At 40.6% G+C, this 19,731-nt stretch overlaps 1 protein-coding gene across 1 annotated transcript in view; it reads right to left on the reverse strand.

Annotated features, from left to right (window-relative positions):
• Positions 1-1,549: 1,549 nt before the first annotated feature.
• The window catches only part of LOC145399290 (glutamate receptor-like), a 155,087-nt gene continuing 136,905 nt past the window's right edge, over positions 1,550-19,731 (reverse strand). Inside the window, exons 7-11 of the mRNA XM_080271961.1 lie at positions 11,452-11,610; positions 9,856-9,946; positions 2,106-2,445; positions 1,797-2,017; positions 1,550-1,579 (exon numbers count right to left, since the gene is read on the reverse strand). Of these exons, the coding sequence (XP_080128087.1) occupies positions 1,550-1,579; positions 1,797-2,017; positions 2,106-2,445; positions 9,856-9,946; positions 11,452-11,610 (841 nt within the window). The remainder of the gene's footprint in view (positions 1,580-1,796; positions 2,018-2,105; positions 2,446-9,855; positions 9,947-11,451; positions 11,611-19,731) is intronic.

Genomic DNA, 19,731 nt, shown 5'->3' on the forward strand with positions numbered 1-19,731 from the left:
TTACGTATTCTTGGTGATTATGCAATTTTTGAATTGTACCTCGAGGCTAAACAAGCCCGAGTGATTATGCATTTTTGGTGATTATGTAGTAATGATGATTATGAACTATTAATAATTATGAATGGAAAGTGTTTGTGGATTATCGAGAATTACATGATGAGAGTATACTGTACTATTCGGACGAGATAGAACACGAGTAATTATTTTTATTGGTTCGAGGCTAGGCCAGCACGAAAAGACAATCCAAGCTCGTAAACAGATCCCTGTCTTGAGGCTATTGTCGAGCCCAAGAGTAACTGACAGAAAGGAAGCAAGGTACAACGACCTTATAAATCGCTTGTATGTATCAAATTGTTTTCGCCTGGTGACAATGTTGGAGGAATGATCATCCAAACCATGGTTTTAATGTACAATCTTCTTTCATATTACAAAGGGTCATGTAATTAAAGTGTCTTTTGAAAACCAGCATAAAAATTATTAAAGTAGAGTAGAGTATATGTCATTTTCTTTCTTGGTGTACCTAATCAAGGAAATTATGTCCTCATGCCTAATTCACTCCCCTTCCAATTCAAGATTCCATCGCTGAGGGAACGACGACCACCTGTGGTACTGACTAAATCTAGGCTCGGCCAAAAACTACAAACGCTACCAAAATTCTCTTAAACAATTATCATCTACCATACCAAGTCAAAATACCACCCCCTCCCCCCTTTTGTTTTATTGAAGTGATTTTTTTTTCCTATTAACCAAGGAGGGGAGACTAAGTCGAGTACCACCTGAATTATCAATGGGTAAGTTGACCAGTACCAACGACCGGTATGATTATAAATCCGTCATTACACTGGATGAACAATAAAGGTGGGATTGAAAAATCCTACCGTTACATTAGGCCTCAGGAAACGGGCTGTTGTGCCTACGCCATAACTCATACACAGAATAAATACATATATACATACATACATACTTATTTACTTATTGATGGGATAGATTAGTTGAAAGAGTGGTACAGTATATGAGAGAAGGGTATGTGAGTGGAGGAGGACAGGATGACATGGAGGCACTTAATTTCTTACCACCCCTTTCCGGTATTACAGTGTTTTGACACAGATGGACAGACTGATAGAATTCATGGTCAAAAATTTATTCACTTTACAATCTCCACCTTTTGGGTGATTTTCTCTTTTTCACCAACTTGTTTTTAACCTGTATGTGATTAATTTGTTGTTGAAGGTTTTCAGAAAGGTGTATCTTTTTTCTTCTAATATAAAGCTAGCCTTATCTAACCCAACCAAATGGGAATATAAGGTATTCATATGACACTACTTCGCCTTGCACAACAACTTTAACCTTTTCCTCACCAAGAACACTTCATCCCTTTTACCTTCACCAGGGACTGACTAGGTTAGTTTAATGTATAAAAATGCATTTCGGACAACCTGCTGCAACAAATTATCGCACGTACGATAAAAACAAGATGGTGAGAACGAGGAAACCCACTGAAAAAGAACAGCCTGTAAAGTAAATACTGACTGAATAAATTTTCTCTGGCTTAAAACTGCCATCTCTCCATCTCCAGTGCCTAGTTGTAACAAAAAATTAAAGATGAAATATCATGCTAGTCATGAACAAATGCTACGGAAAGAATGTACTAGATCTATTTCTCTCCGCAACTAAGCTATGTAATATCAGTTGAAGAAAGGGGGAATATTTGAATCAAGTTAAAGTAAAAGAAGTATAGCAATGCCAATAACTATGGTTTAACAATTGACTGTAAATTATCATGGTGTGGTACTTACCTTAAAAAAATTCATTTGTAGGACGAAATCAGTGAGAAGTATTTTGATATTAGGATCGTCAATGACATCACTGAGGGTTTGGTAGGGATGACTGATGTGTCTGACAGCCAGGTGGGACATGAGGTTACCAACGTAGCTTTGTGTTAACACCATCATCATCAGCATCCACACCCCTTGCACCACACGTTCCCACCACCACCACCCAGATGGTTCAGACATGTCTGTTTAGAACAAAAGTGATTAATATATTAACATCTATTGCAGGCACATTTAAAAAATGGCAAGTTATAATTAGGACATTCACGTTACCTTCTTGGAGGAGGATGCGAATGCAGTTGAATATGTTGGTCTCTTGTCTGGGTGGGTGGTTAGTGTGTGGGGGAAGGCAGGAAGGAAGAAGCAGCATGACAGTGATCACAGCCAGCAATGCCGCCCCTACAGCCACCCACACTAATGGTGACAGAGGCAACAGGAAACCCCATGGGTCCACCTCAGGGCGACCACGGGCACCGAAAATTTTATTCTGCATCATAAACACAACAGGACTGCAGTGCAAATACTTTTTCCTGTCATATGTGATGGCATATGGCCCACCACTGATATCAGCCTCCTGAAACAGATTAATGTTATTGAAGAAAAGTGCAGTTAGCTGAAATACAAGTAAAGGGCCATCCATATACTGTATAATGCTCCACTTCCTCTTAGTGGGGTGATACCTCTGTGTGTTGTGTGGATGGCGTAGTGAGGATTATCAGTATCTGCCCTGCATCATTTACTAATTTCCTTCTCCTACTACCACAACCGCACCCACACTAGCTGACTGAGTCGTTCCCGCAAGACATAAGTACTACCAAGTGAGTTTAGTGATGTGCAATTCATGGGTCACCTGGTATTTTATTTAAATATTCAGATTATTAATAAAACGTCTGGGTGTGAACAAACATAAACTCCAAAATATGATTATTAGTAAATACATTCTCTGTCAGGAACTGAAACTAAAACATAGTTTTATTTTCTATATAGTGTACTGTGTAAGCCTTGATGTTTTTGCATGTTGTGCTGGGAGATATAGAGAACTCTTATTAATTTAGTAAGTGTACATTTGAATTAAAGAAAACTGAATATTTGGTTAACCCGCCACGTCCCGTCGACATATGGGTACATTGTAACATTTTGCATTTGCCAGTCCCGATGACGTACTGGTACATTGTGCAAGTGCAAGGTCCCTAATTTGCACAATTTTCAATTTTCACGCGTGATTTTTCGTACATATACACGGGACACCTTCCTCTATTCCTCTACAAGATGCCAAGCAGGGACAATGCCTTACACCACATAACCTCCCCCTCCCCCACCGCACGCCATTGTCTCAGCAATTCACCTGTTACCAGTGACCTGGCCAATAAAGACATTCAGGGCCAGAATGATTCCCCAATCGATGACAATGTGGAGGACAAAGTTTACATAGCATTAGAGGAAGACACAGTCAGAAATGATGATCAGGTAATGTGGTAAAAGAAGGTCAGGTATGGTGATGAGTTAGTGAGTGAAACAATGCTTATAATGCCTATATTACTGTTTGAAAACCAATATACTCTCGTTCTACATATAAATTCGTATCAAGTAAATAAATAAATACTGTTTATGAGTGGTGTGAAATTGTTACCCTCCCATAGAACTTGTTTTCTTTGGTGCCAGCCTGTTAGAAAACCCAGTAAGGTAAGGAGGTACTGCTACCTGGATCGAGTATTGTAAACCTCAGGTGAGCGATTTCTCTATGAAATTTCGATGTTTCTCACCAAAAGCGGAGGTTTTAGCCAATAATTTTTTTTTCGAAACTACCTCGGGATTGGGGGGTGTTGGAGGTGCGAAATAGCTCGGGACGTAACGGGTTAAAGTCATAGTGAAAACAGTGTCCATTTCATATGTGTACACTCAGCAACAAAAGTCCTGTCACCTCTTCTGTTTCTTTCTCCATGGGCTTTAAAAATCATTCTGGAGCTTGTACAGCAACTGACACTGATTATTTGGCCATAGCTCAGTGTCATCTGTGTCATTTGCAGCAGATTCAAGAGACTAATTCTCAAAGACCATAAGCAGAAAAGCAGGAAAGATGATGCTCCTTTTGATTGCGATGGTACTCTGTTATAAGTGCATCATGGAAACAGTTAGCTCAGTGTGACCTGAGGAAACCCACTGTCCATGTGTAGCTGTTGGGAGAGTTTCACGGACTCCCTTAGGTACATGTCTGGACAACGTGGCAGACACACCAATCAAACAAGAAAGAACACAAAGAGAAAGCAATACCCACGACCACGAGCTGGTCTATGTGCTGATTATATCAATTTGCCCTTGATCTTAACCTTCCAAAAATTACTCCCAGAATCTATTAACTTCATTTTTGCCTAATCTTTATCACTTCCAATAACTTTGGTTCAAATCAGAGCAAGACTGGTTGAGCTGGCTTTGCCCAGTGACCTTCAGTTTGACCTTTACCTTTGATTGTTTTCAAAACAGATATCTTGGTCTTTGTGTTATCACAGACTTTAGCATACATCATATTAAAACTGTAAGTTGACTGCCATGTGATCCTGACCATAGACCTATTGATCTAAAAGAAAAAAATAGGTTTAGCCTCTTAGGTGATCCTCAACTCATCCATCAAGTTTATTCCAATCAGATCAAAATTGTTTGGGTTATTTTGTTCACACACACACACACACACACACACACACACACACACATACACACACGCTGGTGCAGTGGTAACGTTCCCGCTTGCCAACTGGTGGACGGGTGTTCGCGCCTCGCTCAGGTTGCGAAAAGTTTCACTGACGAAGTGGGTGGTTACTGTCCCCCTTGAGCAAGGGGACGGGTGTGTGCGTGTGTGAAGGTCACAGCCTTGCCCTTAAATCAGACTATATGAGTTCTCAGCTCCCTTCTGGGAGGGTAAAAGCTGAAAATCACGACCATCAAGTGATCCTGACCGACCCGGTGAATTACACACACAATGAAATTTCACACTGCCCTGTGGCATTGACTCTTGACCAATTATATTCATTACTGAATCCCTTCGTTAACCGTTAACCATTCTACCAAATTTGGTTCATATGAGACCAGTAACGTTTGACCTGACCTTGCCCTGTCACCTTGACCTTGAACTTTTACTCTTCTTAAAATTGAATGCTCTAGTTTTATCCATATTATATTGTGTCATTTATTATCTCCCCATTGTAGTGTTCTCACCTGCCATACGACGACGTATGACCCTGCCAGTAACCCCTCCACTTATATTTTGGTCAGTCAAGCAATCAGTCTGGTAAATTTGGAGGTGGTTTTCATCCAAGATTCGATGGTGGAGTATAGATCAAATTGCAGTAGTGTTATTTGTCTTAACAGCAATATTGTCCTGGTGGCATGAAGCCCCTCAAGATGCGTGACCACCAAGTTTAATCAGTCCCTGAACAATAAAAATACTGTAGGAGCAATAGTGAGAAAATCTCAGGGGATGAAAAGATGTATTGAAAAATAACATATTGTAATGAAGATGCATTGGCCTGTTCATAATCCATATATCTATAAACCTAGGCTGCTTCCCCAGAAGAAGGGGTTAGCCGAGACATGTCGACACACTTCCAATCTATTCATCCACACACACACACATTATATGTATCTTAGTCCCAAAAGGAGAAAGAGACAGATCCTCACCGCACCACACCGCACAAGGGTCGACTACGCAGTGTAATCCGCGACATCCGTAGCAGGGCTGGACAGCAGAGTTGTGCGGCCACATCATAATGGACCCATCTGCTTACCTGCACCTGACCTGATAGCTGATCAGACCAATTGCAGGAGAATATTTCCTGGAAGCCACGTCATTTATACATTCACAATTTCTCTCCAGTCATCCCAATCACCCACATCCACTCTTCCATGCTCTACAGACATCCCTCTCGCATCTAGCACTCGCTTCACACTTTTCATCCATCCAATTCATGGTCTTCCTTTCAGCCATGCACCATTCACATCAGATACAATTATCTTTTTCACCAATCAACTCTTCATCCATTTTCTCCATATGCCCACATCATCACAACACCCTCTGCTCAACTCAGTCAGCCATCTCCCGCATAACTCCAGTTTTCCTTTCCACTTCATCATTTCTTACTTGATCCATACACATCACTCCACACATGCTCCTCAGATACCTCATCTCCATCACATTCAAACTCTTCCTCTCTACTACACCTATATTCCATGTTTCAGCCCCATATAATGCAGTCGGTACCACTACACCCTCATACAGCATTCTCTTTACATCCATTCTAAGCAAACATCTAAACACCTTTTTCATTCCTTCCAGCACCTCTCCTAGTTAATTCATTCTAAACTTCACCTCTACATCTATTCTTCCATCCACAGTAACATGTGACCATAGATACTTAAAACGCTCTACCTCTTCAAGCAACTCACCATTCAAAACTAGTCATCCTCCTACCATCTACCAACCTCATACACTTCATCACTTTGCTCTTATTCTCATTTACTCTCAATTTCCTCCTTTCACACACCCTTCCAAACTCCTCTATCAACTGTCTCAATCTCTCCTCTGGATCAGCCGCCAGTGCAGTATCATCTGCAAACAGCAGCTGATTCAGATTCCACTCTCCGCCATCAGCATTCACCAGACTCAAATCTCCACTTAACACTCTCACAGTCACCTCCCTTACAACACCATCTATATAAATAGTAAACAACCATGGCGACATCACACATCCCTGCTGCAGCCCCACTCTCACGGGAAACTAATCACTTATAGTATTTTCCACTCTTATACACGCTTTGCTATTTACATAAAAACTTTTCACTCCTTTCGACAACCCACCATCAAGTCCATACAATCTCAGAACAGTTCTTAAGGCCTCCGTATCAGTTCTATCATAAGCATTCTCTAAATCCATGAATGCCCAGAACACATCCTTACCTTTTGCCATGTACTTTTCACACACCTGTCTCACAGCAAACTCTTGATCCACGCATCCCCTCCCTCTCCTAAAGCCACACTGTTGATCATCAATCACTCCCTCTGTACCCTCTTTAACTCTCTTAATCAACACTTTACCATACACCTTGCCTACAACACTCAACATACTTATACCCCTAAAACTAGTACTTTCATGCTTATCACCCTTACCTTTATACAGCGGAATGACACGTGCACTTCCCCGATCAGTCGGCACATTACCTCTCACTAAACACACATTCAGCGATCTTACTAACCGCTAAACAACAGTCGCTCCACCACCTTTCTTATACCCCTAAAACTAGTACTTTCATAATTATCACCTTTACTTTTATACAATGGAATGACACACGCACTTGCCCGATCAATCGGCACCTTACCGCTCACTAAACACACATTCAGCAATCTTACTAACCACTCAACAATAGTCGCTCCACCACCTTTCAGACATTGCACAGCACACCCATCCACACCTGCAGCTTTCCCTGCTTTAATCACCTTTACTACCTCCATCGTGATCACAAAATAATTGAATTCTCCCAACACATTTATTCTTTGCACCCTTGCATCTGTCACAATCTCAGCCTCCCTTTCCTCCTCTTCATTTAACAATCTTTCAAAATACTCTGCTCAGTCTGAATTAACACCCTTCCATCGTCTGCTTTCATCCGTTCTTCCTTCCCAGACTTTTCCTTTTGCACTCTCTTCACCTCCTTTCAAATCATTTTCCTATACTGTTTCAAATTATCAGATAACCGCCTACCCTATCTCTCATCTGCTGCATCATGCACAGCCCTTTTCGTCTTATTCCTCTTTTCTTTATACCTCTCATATGACACTTCATCCCTCCTTGGCAGCCACACTTCATATGCACGTCTCTTCTCAGCTACAGCCATACTTCCTTCCTTGCACCACCAGTCACCTCCCTTTCTTACACCACCACTCACTCGTCTCACACCACACACCTCCTCTGCATACGCCACCACAGCACTCCTAAACAACTGCCATTCCTCCTGCACACCGTCATTTTCCTGATCTTTTACTGTGTTCCACTCATCTTTAAATTTCTCCTGATAATTTATCATTGTCTCTCTTTTATCCAACTCACTCACTTTCAAAACCCTCCTGCCACACCTAACTCTCCAAGCTCTCATCCACCTCAAAGGTACTCTGAACTTTCCCTCCACTAGGTAGTGGTCAGCCATGCCTCCACCCTCTCCTCTCAAAACTCACATCCAACAATCTTGCTCTCACATACCAAGATACAACCACGTAATCCATCAATGCTCTATAAACAACTGCATATGTATACTTCTAAATATATTTCTTCACAAACAAGGTATTTCCAATCACTGTCTCTTACTCAACACACATCCCTATCTTTCTTTCCCCATTATCATTTCTTCCAGGCACACCATGCATACCAACTACATCTTCAACTGCTACATTTCCCACTCTAGCAATCAGCTCTCCTATCATTGTCACATTCACATTTGTTCCAAAACTCTGGAGACACTCAACATCAATCCAGAAAGACTCCCTCTCTTATGCCTTACTTTCACTACCAGGCCCTTATGCGCTCACAAATACCCACAACTCAGGTTCAAATTTCGCTTTCATCCACAGCAGTCTTGATGACACCTCCTTGAATTCAATCACACACTTCTGCACTTCCGGGCCCACTAACAAGGCCATTCCTTCTCTCACTCTTTCTGTATCAACACTTGACATCCTTTCAGTCACAGTTACAAACTTAGATTCACCTTTCCCTTTTATCTTTGTTTCATTCAAACCTAACACATCCAACTTTTTTCTCACATTCTCCCAATCTCCTCAGTTTTAGTCTCAATCGTACTACGTCCACGCACATTCATAGACATAATCTTGAAGGTATAGGGATAATTCAATCCCCCTTCCCTTTCAATGCCCTCTCTCACTGTAGGAACAAAAAAAACATAGTAGGTGGTCCCAAGTCCCCTCACCCTGTCCCTTTTAGTCGCCTTTTACGACACAGAGGGAATACGATGGCAGAATTATTCCTAACACAACCTAGCCGCAGAGTGGTAGTATCACTCCATAGTGCGGCCAGATTGTGTCCCCTCGGCCACAGGGAGGGGGGGTGAGGAAGTAAGAAAGAAAAGAAGAGAAAAAGGAAAAAATATATGCCAGGTGACCCAGGTATAGAGACTTGTTGCTGGGGAAGGGAAAACAGGCCGCGACCATTACCTAACATAAGAGCGATACTGTTGGAAAAGTGTGAATATCCCATTATAAAGTAAGTCTCGTGACTGGTGTTGGCAATGTATTTGGGTTAATAGGGGCTGCAAGAGTTAGTCAGGATGGCTGCAAAAGTTACAGTAGTCAAGATATCACTTATCATAATTGTAAATAAGGAACTAATGGGTCAATGAATAACCTATGTATGGTATTGATAGGTCTAGAAAAATGACAAGGTGAATAGGTAGTAACTCTAGAGTGTAACAGCTCTAACTGAATTGATGAAAACTAATAAATATGGGGAAGTTTTGATAGTAACTTCGATTGTCTATACGGGGTGTGGAACAGTAATAATCAGTTCCATACATCACGTACTTTGTGACATGAAGGGTCCTGAGGCACGGTCACTGTACCCAAGAATTATTATATGTGGGTTACTGACCTCCATCTCTCTTGACACTAGGTGTACTGCGCTTCATCTCATGGGGATTCATGTTGGATGTGAACAACAACATATTTTCACCCAAACATGCCCCTCACAACTACTGTACTATCGCCTCCAAAAGCTCCACTTCTTCTCCAGCCTTGTTTTAACTGATAACATTGTACTAGTTAGGATAATTAAAACTAATGACTGATTAAAACTAACTGTTTAACAAACTAGACAGACAGTGGTGACTTTATACAACTTCACCAACACTACTTAAGAGTTATGAGTTACTGAACACCAAAGGGAGGAATGGAACTCTAGTGGGGAAATTGTGCCAACAGACTTTTTCCCACATATATTGAGTTATAATTATATGTTGAAACACTCACCCCCCGATATACTTGGCCTAACGCTCCAGACCAGGAGCCATCCTTCAAGCGCGTGCCCCACTCCCCGTCGTCTGGCCTCACATACGAGTACCTGAAGTTATTTGGATGGTAGATTGTCATGGCAGATCTTTCTCAACTGAATGGATATAAGTGCAATGACGATGTTTTGTATGAACTGAGTGAGAGAAAATTAATATATGTCATTAAGTTTCTGTGAAAGATGCAAGTTTTAAAAGAGTACTTGTAAATGGGTGTTTAAGTGACTGGTTCCATATCGGTATTGGAGTGAGACAACAATTTGTGATATCGCCATGGTTGTTCAGTATGAGATAATGAGGGTTATCAGTCTAAGAAGGTATGCCATCAAAGTGTTAAAAGCTTAACAAATTCAACCTTATTTTTCGTTAGAAGATATCGATCACAGATGGTGGTGAGATTGATGTGGTTACGTGTTACATCGAGACCAGGGGACCATCAATTCACCAAGCCCCGTGCAGGAGAGAGAGAGAGAGAGAGAGAGAGAGAGAGAATGGCAAGGTTCAGGAACTGCTTTACACTAGTAACCAGGAGCTTTAATGTTTTCCTTTGTCATCCATCTGCTGTTTGCTATTGCAAACAAGAAGGATGGTCGGCACTATCAAGGAAGCACTAAACTTGTACCTAATGGCTTGGCTACTTAGAGACGGTGCCTGAGGTGCACTGGTTTTCAATCCTTGACTTTCAGTGAGGAGGACGACAACTGTAAGTGAATAACCCTTTCCGCTGAATGTATTCCTTTCATGAAAAACTCCAAACCCTATGGCCGTGTTGCATTTCATGAATTCTTTTCTCTCTGATCTCAAAGGGAAGGTGTGGCTCGTATCTCTAGTCAAAGTGACACTCGTCATATTGTCAAAAAATTCGAGATACTCGAAGTGACACTAACAGCAGAAGTATTTTTTATGACAGACCTATCTTGTGGATGACCCATTAACTCGAATCCTCATATTGTTCCCTCTCCCAGCCGGGGTTGGATCTCACGTTTTATTAATTTCTTTTTCTATTTATTTTGTCAGCCTGCCACTACCCTACCATATGATCAAAAGAGGCCAAAAGGACATACTAAAGATAACTGTTTTAAAAATTCTGAGAAGTTCATTCATTTTATACATGTATAATTTCCAGGTACAGCAGTGTTATATTTGTGGTGCATATGGTACAGACTACAAAAAATATTAAAATATGATTGGCACGATTTACGACAGAACTGTAAATGCTGTTTACAGTAATTGAAATGTAGTTGTATCTGTAAATTTATTTTTCTCACTTTCTTGAGAAAAAAGATGTGAAACACAGACGCATTCATTACTAAAGTCTTGAATTCCTTGAATCTTGGTGATGCCCTTATTTAGTTTCTTCCTGCTGCTTCCACATGATTTTAGACAACTTAGGAAAGGCCTCTGATACGGACAACGTTTCCTAAGGCTACTTCTAACCAATCTTTTTCAAAATGCCTGTCCTAAGCTGAATAAAATAATCAGGAGAGGGCAAGGATACTTAATGATAAGGATAATTTTCAGACTCAGTGGGTTAAATTAGACTGGCGGTGTGACCTACGTGAAATTAATCCTTTTTGCAAGGAAGTCCACAACGTTATGTGTGGGTCCCGTAAAGGTGAGCCGCTTACCCCCCGGCGCTGTGGGATCGTCAACCATCGCTGCTACTTGTGTCGGAAACTCTTCTTGTGATACCACCAGATGTGGCCGGTGAGGGAACCTAGGATGGAATGGTACCTTTAGCTTTCCCTGTTGGATTTCAGTGCTTCACATTACATGGAGTTATGAAACAGACAAAATATTCCTATGGGTCTTTTACACTGAGTTGGCCCAGATTTTCAACCGATTTCAGCTTTCACGTAGTTTACTGGCAATCTAAGACCACACTATTGCTCAATTTCCTTTCCATAGCACTTCTTCGTGACTAACACCATACTTGGTTGCTAACCTATTGGTACAACTCGGCAGTCAAGACGGAGAGATGGCAATTTTGGGCCAAGTTGAGGGCAAAATGAGTTAAGTCATCTGTATTAACCCCATCTCGGCCATGCCTTCAGAAATTGACGGGCCCACCACTGGCTGGCTCCCGGATCATCGTTTAAGGTTTCAAATACTGTCTTTCTTCACCAACATGAAAAGAATCGTCTGGCACACCTGGCTATGTAATTTTAGCTTCCTAAACCCATCATGTGATTCGTAATGAATTGCAAAAAAAAATCGCTAAATGACCGCGTACACTCTGTTGAAAACTATGCAAAGGCGTGACAAAACATCGCACTAAGAAATATCCATCTATTTACGAAAAAAAAAAAAAAGTGTTGCTGGAATGGTTTGACATAACTAGATACATGTAATATGAACAAACTCCGTACATAATATGCGAGGATTTATAAAGAGATTTTTTTTTTTTTTTTACATTTTTTGATATTGTTCCGTATTTATGCAAGTATTGACTTAGTTTTGTTGTTTGAATGATGTTGTGTGTTTCTAAAGAGAGGTGAGAGATGCTTTTTTTTTTTTTTTTTTTTTTTGTCTCTAACCAGGTAAGGTGTTCCTTTGTGTGTATACGCTGAGCTGTAGTGGCCAAAATTCGATGCGACCCGTGATTAGCACCTCGCAAGAAGGGACCTGTGTGAAGGGAAGGGAAAGTTTAACATCATTTATTCCCCGCGAGAGCCTCTCATATGTTGCTGAAAAAATGTGTAAAATTATCAAGTTCAGTAAATAATAATACGTGAACTTCTATCTATCTATCTATCTATTGCCAGAATCCCGTACGCGGGGGCCACAAACAAATCGCCTCCACGTCGCCCTGTCCCCCGCCATTTCACTGCCCTGCTCCCAGCTCAAATCCCCCTCCCTCATATACCTCTCCACTCCATCCCTCCATCTCATCCTTGGCCTCCCCCTCCCTCTCTCCCGCTCCACATCACTCACATACACTCTCCTCGTCAACCTCTCACTCTCCATCCTCTCCACATGGCCAAACCACATCAGTGTGTTTCTCCTAACGCTTTCTATTACATCCACATCCACACCACAACGCTTCTTCACATCCTTGCTTGTCAGTCTGTCTCTCCATGTGAATCCACATGCTCCTCTCAAGTAACTCATTTCCACTGCTCTCACTCTTAACTTGTGAACTTATAAGTAAAATATAACTATGATTTTTTTTCTCTCTTAATGATGTTGATAATGTTTATTCCTGAATGGATTTTTTATTTTCGTACTCTGGGTGGTATAGTGCATGTCGAAGGAGAAAAGAAGAATGATATTTTTAGTCTGTTTCGAGATAACGGGTGCAGCTGTGTGTGATTAGAGACAACCTTCGTAGTTAGAAGATGAAAAGGCCAGTAATTAGCAAAGTGGGCTGGGGAAGGAGGGGTAGGGAATGGTGAGGTTGTGAGTTATAGTTGTTATTAAAACAAACAAGGAATAAGACTATTTTTCCTGCAAATACAAGAAACACATAAGTGGGAAACAATAGAATGAAAGAAATAATGACACAAAGATGTCTGAACGATATAGAAAAACAACTTACCTTTTATGCTTGTAAGGTTGTAGGTTGTGACTTGTAAAGTTGGCAGCGAGGGCGAGGTATGTTAATCTCTCTTCCTTCTCTTCCCAGGACAAAAGGAAACTTGATAAGTAGTCACTGTCTGGAAAACACACTCCCTCTATTGTCTTGACTTACATTCTTATTCTTACACTAACACTTAGTTCCCTCGTCAAACTTACGCTGTCGCACTTCCTTAGTTATACTTACATCACCAAAAACATATACTAGGTTCTACAGTATAAATGCTTCCTTACACAGTATTTTGTCAATGTTTACAAGTTTTCCTTTTCATGCCTAGTATTTTACAGTGGTATGGTACCCAGGGAAGCATGGACGGCAGAGAGGTACCTGACGTCCTTAATACTGTGAGGTGGTGAGTTTTTGCATTCGTGGCTCAGGTGGTGAAACTGAGCAGGATGGTGAAAGGCCACTTGAGGTGATGGGAAGTGGTGGTGACAGTGGAATGCGGGAAGAACTCATGCTATACTCCTGCTGCAATAGTTCATGTGACGTGCTCGCCTTCTCCTCAGCTTCTTTTGCAGCAAATAATTGCTTTTCCACCTTCTTGGCTGGTGGCACAGCAATCTTGCAGCCAGGAGGAGGTGGAGCATCATCTGTGTCGTCAGAGTCATCATCATCATCGTCCTCCTCAGTTGGCGCCTGGTTCCACTCATCAGCATCAGCATCTGTGGGGTCGTCAGTGCTGAATCTTTGCTCGGCTTCAAAACCCAGTGTGATCATTACTTTCCCCATCCTTTGGGAAGAGTTCAGCTTTGATTTCAGGGCTTGTAAGGCCCTGACACGAGCGCAGAGGGCAGAAGTGTGAGGGGGTGCTGGCCTTGATGGGAGTGAAAGATGGACGTCCACATATGACTGATTTTTTAACTGTACTGACACCCTGAGTGGCTTGGAGGGTAGAGTAGGTTAGTGTCAACATCTCCCAGACCTTCTGTCCCTTCTCAAATTTGTCTGTAGTTTTTTCGAGATCGTGCTGCACAACGCCAACACCCACACTACAGTTAAGCATAATTCGAAATTTAGAGGTTATGAAAGAACGTGAATTACTACTTCGATGTGGACAGAGTCTGTGAGCTTGAGTATAGTCACCTTTAACAGTCTTGGGATGGGATTTTTGTCACGAGTAAAAGAAAGTGAATCCCAGTCACTAAGTCCACTTAACTTGTCTACCATAAAGTAATTTATTACAGATTCCAGTGACCATGAAGGACAGGAGGAGGAAATGTCTAAATTACATAGATTGAAATATAAGAGGAATGAGAGATGTTGTGACATTTTTCTAGACACAGTGAACATAGGATGTCTCTGAGCAATGTGCACATCTTACGCTGATAATTCCAAGTACAAATCTGCAAAACAGAAATTATCATGCCTTGATAAGCGCTTAACTTTTACCTCAAACACACTATATCTTAATAGATGTCATCATACAGGGTGCCCATAGAAATGTCTGTGAAACTTAAGGTTTTTGGGAGGGATAGTTGAGTTTAAAAAACTATATCAACATGGGTCCAATTCTAATCCATAATGGAGCTACACTTTTTTTTTTTTTCCATGAAGGAGGAAGTCAATGGCTAGAAGCCCACAAAAAGTTGTTGGTTCGTTGTTACCGCTAGCCACCAACGTAAGTGAACGTAGTTTCATAGTTTACCATTGTTCACTGCTCGCCACCAACGTAAGTGAACGTAGTTTATCATAGTTCACCGTTGTTCACTGCTCGCCACCAATGTACAGTAAGTGGACGTAGTTGGTTCGTTGTTACCGCTAGCCACCAATGTAAGTGGACATAGTTGGTTCGTTGTTACCACTAGCCACCAATGTAAGTGGACGTTACTGGTTCGTTGTTACCACTAGCCACCAGTGTAAGTAGACGTAGTTGGTTCGTTCTTACCGCTAGCCACCAGTGTAAGTAGACGTAGTTGGTTCATTGTTACTGCTGGCCACCAATGTAAGTGGACGTACTTTGTCGTAGTTTACTGTTGTTCACCGCTGTCACCAATGTAAGTAGACGTAGCCGAGGAGTGTAATTATACAGAGAAGGTTATCTGATTGAATCGTCGACTGGGAGAGGCACTAGGAGAAAGAATAATGGTGAGGTGTTGTGGGAGATGTCAGTGTAGGCCTTCTCTGTTGTTATCCTCTTCGTATATTAAGTAGGAGGATGAAATAGGCAGATTTGAGTCAATGGAGTTTATTGTGAGACAGTTATATGAATAAAAGTTAGGAACTTGGCATAACCCGTGTAGCCTATGGTTAGTAGCAGTTTGTGCTAGCAGCAGTCCTCCTACTTTACTCTCGCTCTCCTACTCCCTATCTCTCTCTGGGAGTCTCTCCAGCTCTCTCCTTGTCTACCACTATCTCTCCTGTTCTACTCTGTCTGACCAACTTTCCTACATGTGATATCGGACTTATATCCCCCTCTAGCTTCCGGCTAAAGTGTGTGGGCATACGTGTGCATACGTTTGTGCGTGTGTGTTTGTGTGTTGGTCATACTTCCGGCACATGATCAGGAGTGTTTGGCATTCTTGATTCGTCTAGATAAGGGGGATGTGTGGTTGTCTCTTCCTGAAGAACTCAGACATAACTACCTGTTTTACATATTGTTACCTATGTCTATATAGCTGCATACTGCTGTTACATATAGTATTGTATTATAACATATTATGCCTACATATTGCTCGGTCACGCCCACTGTCATACCAACGACAGTAAATATTGTCAATGCATATTAACACATACATATACACATTACAATTAATTTGCAAGCTAATTAAGTGAAATACATAATATTGTAAAAGTTACTTAATTATATGAATATTGTGTAATTGCAGTTACATTGTGGTAATGCTATTGTAATTACATTGTGTAAATGCAACTGTTTCGCAAGTGTGACTAACGTAACACTGTGTTAATCCAACTGTTACATAACTGTGGTTCCCAAAAACTGTTGTTACATCTCGTTAATGCAACTGTTACAAAATGTGGTTTTAACAAATTGTAGTTACATAAATGTGGCAATTGTTAAATAATTGCAGTAATCCTAGCGTTTATAGTTACATAATTGTAGCAACTATAACAATTGCAGTAATGCTATCGTTTGTAGTTACATAATTGTAGCAGCTGTAACATAATTGCAGTAATGTTATCATTTGTGGTTACATAATTGTAGCAACTGTAACATAATTGGAGTAATTCAATCGTTTGTAGTTACATAATTGTAGCAACTGTAATATAATTGCAGTAATGCTATAGTTTGTAGTTACATAACTGTAGCAACTGTAAAATAATTGCAGCAATGCTATCGTTTGTAGTTACATAGCTGTAGCAACTGTAACATAATTGCAGTAATGCTATCGTTTGTAGTTACATAATTGTAGCATTTGTAATATAACTGCAGTAATGCAAGTGTCTGTAGTTTCATAATTGTAGCAACTATAACATGATTGCAGTAATGCAGGCATTTGTACTTATGTAATTGTAGCAATTGTAACATAATTGCAGTAATGAAGGCGTTTGTAGTTACATAATTGTAACAACTGTAACATTATTGCAATAATGCTATCATTTGTAGTTCACAATTTTAGCAACTGTAGTATAATTGCAGTAATGCTAATGTTTGCAATTACATAATTGTAGCAATGGTAACATAATTGCTTTAATGCTATCGTTTGTAGTTACATAATTGTAGCAACTGTAACATACTTGCACTAATGCTTGTGTTTGTAGTTACATAATTGTTGCAGATGTAACATAAATGCAGCCATTTTAGTGTTTGTAGTTACATAATTGTAGCAGTTGTAACGTATTTGTAGTAATGCTATCATTTGTAGGTACACGAGTGTAGCAATTGTAACATAATTGCTGTAATGCTATCTTTTGTAGCTGCATAATTGTGGCAATTGTAACATAATTGTAGGAATGACAAGTGTGGTCATTGTAGCTATACAACTGATACATATGTTTATAACTAATACAAATATAGCAATGCAATCATATCATGAATCAGCCATATTTGATGTGCTTATTTATTTAAGACACCATAGGTATATTGGCTTAGTTATGTTGAACAGTTTAAATTTAAATATCATATGTGACCCATATTATGTTATTTTGTATAAAATTATGTATACAAAAATCACAATATGTGCGGTATTTACTTAGAGTCACACATCACTTAACACTATAGTCCTCCAAAGATTTTGATGTCAACTTGATATGTTTCATCTTAAGGTATTGTAAGTATTTAAGTGTGTGATTAAGTATAGCATATTGTTGCTAGCTCCATTTGTGTTATACATTTTCACTTGATTTTCTTTGTCACTGTAATATGAAGGATATGTGTGTACTTATATTTTAATTTTCTGGTCTTACTAGATCTTCATATGTATATATGTTGATGTAAGGATCTACATTGTCTGTCACTTGTATATAAGTAAGGCTGTGTATAAATGAAGTAGTACTATTAAACTGATAGAGTAAATGTTCAACTCACTGATTTTAATTGCAGTAGTGATGATAGTGATGTTGGATGAAGGGTGTTTGTAGGTTTTGGTTGAGGTATATCAGGGTCCTGGTATGACTGCATCAGCACTCGGTGTCATCACTGCGGGGTATATAGACAGGCAGGCAGGTGCAGGATGGCAGGCAGGTGCAGGATGGCATGCTATTGTTGTCAGGTACTTGGACTGATTGACGTGTTATAATGGTCTTAGCAAACGATGACACTGCAGAGCCATTGCCTCACTCTGGTCGTTGTGGTGGAGAAGATGGTGGTGGTGGTTGTGTTGGAGAAGGTGGAGATCGTGGTGGAGGGTGGTGGAGGTTCAAGAAGGAGGGAGGAATGGAGATCAGATGTGCTGATACATCACCATGCTGGGTCAACACTATTAGCACAGTACAGATGCACTTCCTCCTTTCTCACTTTTGCATGTTATTGTTTTTCGTTTCTTACTTCTTAACTTGTAGTGCCTGTAAAGTTGTTGATAGACATAATGTACCACTGCTGTTGTTTCTCGTAAATCGTGGAGTTGTGGTTGAGGTGGTTAGGCACGATTAGGGACGAAGTTAAGGTGCTTAGATACTCCGCCAACTCTTGCTCTTTGCTTCGCTTTTATTTGTTATTTGTGTGTTTCTTGTTACCTGTAATTGCGTGAAGTCGCAAAATTGAGCATAGTCTTAGATTATTTTGATTGCAGTTTGCTCATTGATTGTTGCTTGAAACACTTATCAGCTTTGTTACCGCTCACCATTAATCTCAGTGTACATAGTTTATCGCAGTTTACCATCGTAGCAGTTCAGGAGAGTAGCCTGCTGCGTATATTGATGAATGTATGAACTAATACTGATGAGCGCTGTAAAAACTTGTAAGGTGTAGTTTATCATAGTTTACCATTTTCACCACTGAGCTGCGGTATCATTTGACAGATGTATCGCCCCCTCCACACACAATAGTAATCTCTCCAATATCCGACACAGTACAGCCAAAGGCATGTCCGGGAAGTGGAATCATTCGGCTACTGGGATCCTGCCTCCTGGACTGTTACTTATGGACCCTAACCCAGCCTAACTCAGAAAACTGTCTACATAACTCCCTACTGGACATGCATAGCACCTGTTTAAGACCCCATTCACACAAATAAGGGACAGAAAGCATGAAATGAATGAAGAGGAACCAGAGAATGAGGAATTAGAAGTGAGTATGGAAAATATTTAGCAGTGTACAGGGTACTTACAAGAAACCCTTGGCTGTTACGAAGATTAACCCGCCTCCTCTAAGGCTCTGGCAGTGGTGAAAATGCTATTGAAACACATACAGTAATCTAGTGTTGTGCTGCACTTAATCCTTTCCACTGTGACTTATAATTGTTTAACAATGAACATTCCATTCTTACTTGTGCCATGCCAGTTGCAACCAGCAGTTTGCACTGTGCACTTAATCCTTTGCACGCTGAATTCTAATTTCTTAACACTGCACAACACTGTAAATTTCCATGTGGTCTAGTGGCAAGGTATTGTAGTATATTCACTGTTTACTCACAAAAACGAGCACGTGCGGCATCCATTGCGATAAGCGTCTAGTCAGGATAGTAGTTAGGGGGTAACTGGGGAGGGAAGGAAGCAAGAGATCACGTATAAACACAGCTGTTTGGCGTTGTGCGCCAAGTTCAAAGTAAAGTTGAAAAAATGTCAGATTTTTTTTATTTACATTTTTTGGCCATTTTTGGATTCTGAACGCCCAGGCCCAAATTGTCCGCAACACTGGGG

Source organism: Coenobita brevimanus, chromosome 48 (genome assembly GCF_032717465.1).
Source record: "Coenobita brevimanus isolate Jiangsu-jjx chromosome 48, ASM3271746v2, whole genome shotgun sequence".
NCBI classification, from domain to species: Eukaryota; Metazoa; Arthropoda; class Malacostraca; order Decapoda; family Coenobitidae; genus Coenobita; species Coenobita brevimanus.